The sequence below is a fragment of the Perca fluviatilis genome, chromosome 14 (genome assembly GCF_010015445.1).
Source record: "Perca fluviatilis chromosome 14, GENO_Pfluv_1.0, whole genome shotgun sequence".
In the NCBI taxonomy this organism is placed as follows: Eukaryota; Metazoa; Chordata; class Actinopteri; order Perciformes; family Percidae; genus Perca; species Perca fluviatilis.
Window position 1 is genome coordinate 27,317,123 of NC_053125.1, and position 7,595 is coordinate 27,324,717.

General features: G+C 37.5%; 1 protein-coding gene across 1 annotated transcript; it reads left to right on the plus strand.

The window, feature by feature from the left end:
* The first annotated feature begins 212 nt into the window (after window positions 1-212).
* LOC120572564 (Fc receptor-like protein 5) lies at window positions 213-7,133 on the plus strand. The gene is made up of 8 exons (XM_039821889.1): window positions 213-352; window positions 444-549; window positions 2,484-2,550; window positions 3,921-3,965; window positions 4,262-4,525; window positions 4,815-5,057; window positions 5,831-6,079; window positions 6,164-7,133. Exons 1-8 carry the CDS (start codon window positions 213-215, stop codon window positions 6,310-6,312), a joined length of 1,263 nt encoding a protein of 420 aa, XP_039677823.1. The 3' UTR covers window positions 6,313-7,133.
* Window positions 7,134-7,595: the final 462 nt, after the last annotated feature.

Here is a 7,595-nt window from a genome sequence, read left to right on the forward strand (position 1 = left end):
ACTGGAAGTCACCTCACATAAGTTGAGAAATACAGTATATGGACACACACACACCAGTCCACACTCTTTATTGGACGTTTGGTTTGCATTGGTATGTTATTGTATTTTTTAGAGTTATACTCACATTGTGTAGGACTGTGGTTCTTGACCTCGCTTGTCTTTCACTTCTGAAATCTGATTTTATGTCTGTATTAAAGCTAGAGGCAAGCAAAATGATGCAGCTTGGGAACCCTCAGAAATACCAGGAGAACAACACCTGTGTGATCAGTCAGGACTCAGACAAAGGACACATCATTGTTGATGAGGTCGAACCGGAGGGCAAATATGTCCGTCTCTGCAACAATTCCAAACGGTAATGCTTTTGTGTGTGGCTGAACACTACAATGTTTTGTAAGACATTAATTGAATTACTGTCTCTTTGTCTCATCTTACCTCTCCTGCAGGATCAAGAAATGGAAAACTGGGAATTATATTTACACGTCAACAACAAAAACCCATCATTTACACATTTCAGAATTCATTGAAACTCAAGGTGGAGAGTGTGTCAAGGTGAGTTTTTAGGCATGTGCTTGTTGAATTTTCTTCTTTTTTGTGTATTCCTATTGATCCAACTCTCCCTCTAAACCCAAGAGAACCTTTGCGACCAGGCCAAACATAACCGTGAAATAAGCTTTGAAAACTTCTTTTATTGCTATATTTTTATTCTATGCTGTGTTTTGCAATGCAATAAAACCTGAAAACTTTTCTTTTATTGCAGTGACTGAAATTTTGACTTGTGGTTAGTGGTTAGTTGTAAGGTGAATCTGTGAAGTTTGCTCCTTTTCGATCTGGGCTTCAGGTTGTGGTGTCAATGATAATCCTCCACTGACCTGGTGTGGAAGGGCCAGAAACCCTGGGGCACTGGAGAACAACTGCTGGTCTCTCTCTACAGCAGCAATGGAGAGGTCTGACATCACCGTACACCACACATGTTAAGAAATACAGAATATAGCCAAAAGTATGTGGACACACACTTGTCTGCATACTTTAGTGTACTTTCATCTGGATTATTTTTTTCATGTTTAGTCAAAGCTGTTAGCTCCAATGAAGGGAAATCTTAATATGCAGCATCTAATGATATTTTAGACAATACTGTTCTTACAAACTGGCAACAGACCCTTTCCTGTTTCAATGTGCACAAAGCCAGCTCTGAAAAGAAATGCTTTTTTTGTAAATTTGGGTTGGGAAGAACTTGAATTTTGGGATTTACTGAAATGCTAATTGTGAGCTCTTGCTGTCCAAAATGTTGGACCCGGTCTGAAATGGCCATAAAAAAGCTGAACCACAGTACAACAGCATAACTTTCACAACTTTGCTTTCTCTGTCACCAACAGGTAATGACCACAAAGGAAGTTGGATTCTGATGTGCAAACATGAAAACAACAAGTCATATACATTTGAAACGTGGTAACTTTTATTTCCGTAAAGCACCAAACAGTTAACTTTGAAATGTCAGATATTGAACTGGTATAAAGACAAAGGGTAAAATTAATTAATATCAAAATCAAAAAAGGTGAGCTACTGTTACTTATTATGTGTATACGGATTTAATGTATATATTAAATATATAATAAATGTCTTGTCCTCTAAGTGGGGAACACAAATACACATTTACTGTAGTCACACTTTTTTCCTGAAAGTCAACATATTTTATTTGTTTTATTTGTGTATATGTTTTGTATTGTTTGTAATTCATACTGACAATATACAATTCCCTACTCCATTTTATGTATAAAAACATCTAAATACATGTTTGATATTTAATTTTTAAGAGTTCAGACGCTGAGAATATTTGCTTCAGAAATATCAACTTACAGTTTTTTAATTTGTTGTGTGAGATATAACTTTACAATGTATACAAAAATTATTTTGTATATTTAAGTGATATTTGTACATTCTCTTACTTTTAAATTAGTTGTGCTGACTAATCTTTCAAACCTTATTATTTACATTTTTCTATCAATTCCCTACTCCATTTTCAGTAATAAAGAGAAAGAGAAATACATTTTCTGTGAGCTACATCTTTATATGAATGTATAATATCATTTTGTATTTACAGAGTGATATTTGTACATTCTTTCATTCTATCTACTGAAATGAACAAATAAGATGATTATTTGTATTTTTCCTCAATTGCCTGAATACTAAAAAAATTATTTTTTTAAAATACTAAGCAAAACAGTAAAGATGGAAGCTGGCGCTTGTAACATTAATCACTGTTATTGTTTTGTAAATGATAGCTCATCATACATTTCACTAAATTACAATTCCTTTATGTTAAAGGAAGTTTAAATTCAGAAAAAAAGGTATTTTAGTCAAACTTTCCACCACTTCACAAAAAGTAAAGGGTGTCAGGATTAGTTTCTGCTTTCCGCTCTTGGTTAATGACCCGTGACCGCGGGTTTGAGCTACTCTATCAAACTGTGAATATGTTGTTTCTACAGAGGCTCCTGAATGCCTCTTCTATAGATGTGGGTTATATCCGAGGGGCTCAAATTATCAGCAGCATATGTAGAGTCTAAAATAAACAGACCAACACATACAGAGAAAACTGACAGTCCACCTTTTAAAAATACTCCGTGCATCATAACCTCTGTGGTTTCTAACCTGTTTTCTTTGTGAGAAAGTCTAACAGTTAAAGAGTATTGACTCAAAGAAACAAAGGTCAAAGTAACAGATGCAAAACTAAATGTAACAAAATCTTGGTGTTTGCTTTTTAAATTGCATCTTCTTTGAACTGCCAGCTTTCTCCGACCCAAAGCATGATGGGATGTTCTCGGCTCCATTACCTTGACATCCAAACTACCGTTTATTTAGTTTATATAGTTATTTGTGTTTGACTCTGAGTTTCCCAGAGTGCAGCAGTCCCACCAGCAGCAGCAGCAGAGCCACCATCACTATGGTGAACACAGTCCTTAAGATGAGGAGGACATAAATGAAGTGATCTGAGCAGGGACAGGTCTCTCTGTGAGGTGCTGCAAACACAAGAGAACATATCTTCTGTAACACCATGGCAGTATGAACAGTATAACAGCTCGTCTACGAGGGCTTTCTGTAGATTCCTTAATCAGACATGGAAACACTGTGGATGGTTGTGTTTCCTGTGGAGCTGCTCCTGATGAGGCGGCCATCTTTATAGAAATCAGCTGGGAGGTTGAAAGTAGTCATCTTCTTTCTGCAGCTCAGAGTAACGTTGTTTCCTTTTTTCACATGAAAGACAGGCCTCTCCATTATCACGTAACCAGCCGGAAGACAAAGGTTATATAGCTTTTTCTGAAAATGTACATGATCTCATCTGGTTTGTGTCTGAGGGCTCTTTCACACCTACAGTATGTTTCTGTGGACTCTGTGCAATTTGGGGGAGAAGTTGGTTTGTGTTTACACTTCACTTTGTCAAACTCAACAAACACTGTGAACACACGCAACGCAATCGAGACGGTCACTTGTTTATTGGACTGAATATCCGAAACTCACCGACCCTTCTGGTCTCAGAAATAATGGAGCAACACCGCATTTATAACGTCATGGGTTTTCTGGTTCTGCTTTAGTGTTTCTAATATTTTAGAAGAAGGGGAACAATGTGAGCAGCTGACAGACAGCGAATGAAGGAGAGAGAGATGATGATGATGTCACACAGACAACCAGCGATGTGTGGTCAGAAAAGCATGGTTAAAAAATAAACTACACAGGAAGAGGAAGTTGTCGTCTACATACTTGAGTTGTATTTCAGTCTGATACTCAGTCAGCAGGAAGACACAGCATGGAGGTTACAGCTCTCTGCTTCAGACTGTGTGAGTACTGACTCATGTTTTCTTCTTTCTTTTAACATTTGACATCCTATATATCGTCTGATATTTAACGTTACTCCTTTGTTTATCCAGTGATGCTTGAATTCACTCTGCTGAACAGTTATACTCAGACAATTGGTGAGTGACAAAGAAAACCCTGAAGATACTCTAAAGTTTATCTAAAAAACCTTTTAATCTGACTGTCTCTAAGATGTAAAAATGTTTCCTGCAGTTTGCTTTAATAATGTGTTTTGTGAAAGGTTTAGTTTAAAATAATAATGTTCATATGGCAAGTAAATACCAGAATGTACCTTGCAACAATTTAATCTGTCACAAGGTAAAGACAAAATGATTTTGATTCATGTCATATGACATTATATTATTGAGTTCTAAATGTTTCTTTTTGGTCATTACAAAATATTTCTTGGTTTCAGATGCAGCTTTTCTTTGTATCAGTCCAAACAGACAGCAACACTTTGAATATGAGTCTCTTTCTTTTAAATGTGAGGGGACTAGTGGTTCCACTCAATTGAGAGGAACCTGGAATTCTGAGGAATTTAAACCTATATGTGATGTTAAGAAGACACCAACAGGGTCCTCCTGCACCATTGATAAAATCTATCAAGGAGACAGTGGAGAATACTGGTGTGAGACTGAAGAAGGAGTGAGAAGCAACACGGTCAAAATCTCTGTCACTGGTATGTTTACATTTCTACTGTATATAAGTATTTGCTTGGAAACTATAACATGATCTTAACCCTTGTGTTGTCTTCCCGTCAACCTTGAAAAAAACAAATTTCTTTGGCGTTTTTGATGCCTTTTTTTCAAATTATTTCTTCCACACATTTTCAGCGCTTATTTCTATGTCCCATATTTTCTGATACAACACAAAAATTGAAAACGGGTCAATTTGACCCAAAGTCAACACAAGGGTTAAACTGATATCAACTGTCCCATCTGACTCTTCACAAAACCTTGGTTGTTCAGCTGGTTCAGTGATCCTGGAGAGTCCTGTCCTTCCTCTGATGGAGGGAGAAACTGTGACTCTGCGCTGCAGAAACAAGACGTCATCCACCAACCTTCCAGCTGATTTCTATAAAGATGGCCGCCTCATGAAGAGCAGTTCAGGAGAAGAGATGACCATTAAGGTTTCCAAGTCTGATGAAGGACTCTACAAGTGCAGCATCTCTGGAGCTGGAGAATCACCAGAGAGCTGGCTGGCTGTCAGAGGTGAGATATTCATGTTTAAAGTTAGAGTACATAACTTTAGATTAGATTGATTATCTGCAGGGCTATCAATTTTTTAAGCCCCCGCTACGGTTTCCTGGTTAAAAGGCTTTGAGAGATGTTTTCTCTCGTTTATTGGCTGTGTCCCAGGTGATACCCAATCAGCAGGGACGTGTGTGTAAACCCGTGGTAATAAAAAGACAGAGCACTTGCGCGCACAACAGGGGGTTTAACGCACCCCCGTTTCAGTTTTGTGTTGCTACCTTTTGTTGGTGCTGAACGTGGCCCTAATCCAATTTGTTAGTCAAAGGTCAAAGTTCAAGGCCACTGTGACCTCACAAAACAAGTGTTGGGCCATAATTCAAGAATTCATACACTAATCATGACAACATTTAATACAGATGTCTAACTGGATAAAAAGGTGGAGCGATGAAATTTTATATCCCAAAGGTCAAAGGTCTGTGACATTATAATTTTCCATTACTCAACATCTTAGCTCAGGAATAGAAGGGGAGACATTTATGTTGAATATTGATTTGGTGACATTAATCATGTTGCTGCTGGTGGGAACTCAGAGTCACACAGAAATAACTGATACTCATGTATAAACAACTGAACGGCCCATACAGACTATACTGGAAATTAGCTGTGTTAATTTTAGACTCTACAGATGCTGCTGATAATTTCAGCTCCTCAGACACAAACCACATGAGTTAATCTATTCAGTGTATTTCATTACATTTTCAGGAATAAACTATCAAACCTTTGTTTTCCAGCTGGTCCAGTGATCCTGGAGAGTCCTGTCCTTCCTGTTAAAGAAGGAAACAACGTGACTCTGAGCTGCAGAAAGAAGACGACTACTTTAAACCTCCCAGCTGATTTCTATAAAGATGGCCGCCTCATCAGTAGTAGCAGCTCAACAGGAGAGATGACCATCCACAGTGTTTCCAAGTCTGATGAAGGACTCTACAAGTGCAGCATCTCTGGAGCTGGAGAATCACCAGAGAGTTGGCTGGCTGTCAGAGGTAAAACTTTGTATTGTTTTTAAATCTAAAATAACTAAATGACCATGCCTGCAGTGTGATTATCATGTTCTCTTGTGTTTGCAGCACCTCACAGAGAGACCTGTCCCTGCTCGAATCATTTCATTTATGTCCTCCTCATCTTAAGGACTGTGTTCACCATAGTGATGGTGGCTCTGCTGCTGCTGCTGGTGGGACTGCTGCACTCTGGGCAACTCAGAGTCAAACACAAATAACTGATACTCGTGTGTAAAGGTAAACGATAGTTTGGACGTCAACGTGATGGAGCCGAGATTATCCCATCATGCTTTGGGTCGGAGAAAGCTGGCAGGTCAAAGAAGATGCAATTTAAAAAAGAAACACCCAGATTTTGATACATTTAATTTGCATGTTTACTTTGACCTTTGTTTCTTTGTGTCAATAATCTTTAACTGTTAGACTTTCTCACACAGAAAACAGGTTAGAAACCACAGAGGTTCTGATGCACGGAGTATTTTTAAAAGGGCGGACTGTCTGTTTTCTCACTATGTGTTGGTCTGTTTATTTTAGACTCTACAGATGCTGCTGATAATTTGAGCCTCTCAGACACAAACCACATGAGAACATGTATGTCTGTAGAAGAAGCGTTCAGGAGCCTCTCTAGAAACAACAAACAGCAGCTTAAAGGGTAAACTGTGTCTTGTATAGTACAGAATAGAGTCTGTCTTAATATTAAACCATATAATGTTACTGCATAACCTGCCTTTTTGTTTAGGCTTCATGTGATAGAGTAGCTCAAATCCAGGGTCACGGGTGATGAACAAGAGCAGAAAGCAGACACTAATTCTGCCACCCTATTTAGTTTTTGTGTGAAGTGGTGGGAAGTTTTACTTTAATAAATTTTTTTAACATAAAAGGAATAAGTAATAATGAAGTAATTTAGTGAAATGTATGATCAGCTTTCATTGACAAAACAATTTAGAACAGTGATTAATGTTAACAACCGCCAGCTTCCGTCTTTTATGGTTTTGCTTACTATTTAAAAAATATAAAAATAAAAATACAAGGGGTGGCCTCTAGCTCACCCTGTAAAAGCGTGCTTTGCAGCGGCCCGGGTTCGAATCCGACCTGCAGCCCTTTGTTGCATGTCATCTCCTTTCTTTCTCTCCCCCTTTCCTGTCTATCCACTATCACTATCGAATAAAGGGAAAAGACCCCAAAAATAATCTTATAAAATACAAATAATCATCTTATTTTTTAATTTCAGGAGATAGAATAAAAGAATGTACCAATATCACTCTGTAAATCCAAAATTATATTATATATTCATATAAAGATGTATATCACAGGACCAATTAAAGAACATCCTGGAAAGTATTTGTTTCCGAAAGAAAATATTGACAAAAATGTAAAATGTATTTCTCATTCTCTCTTTCTCTCTATTACATAAAATGGAGGGAATAAATTGAAAATGTAAATAAAAAGGTTTGAAAGATTTGTCAGCACAACTCATTTTAAAAAGTAAGAGAATGTACAAATA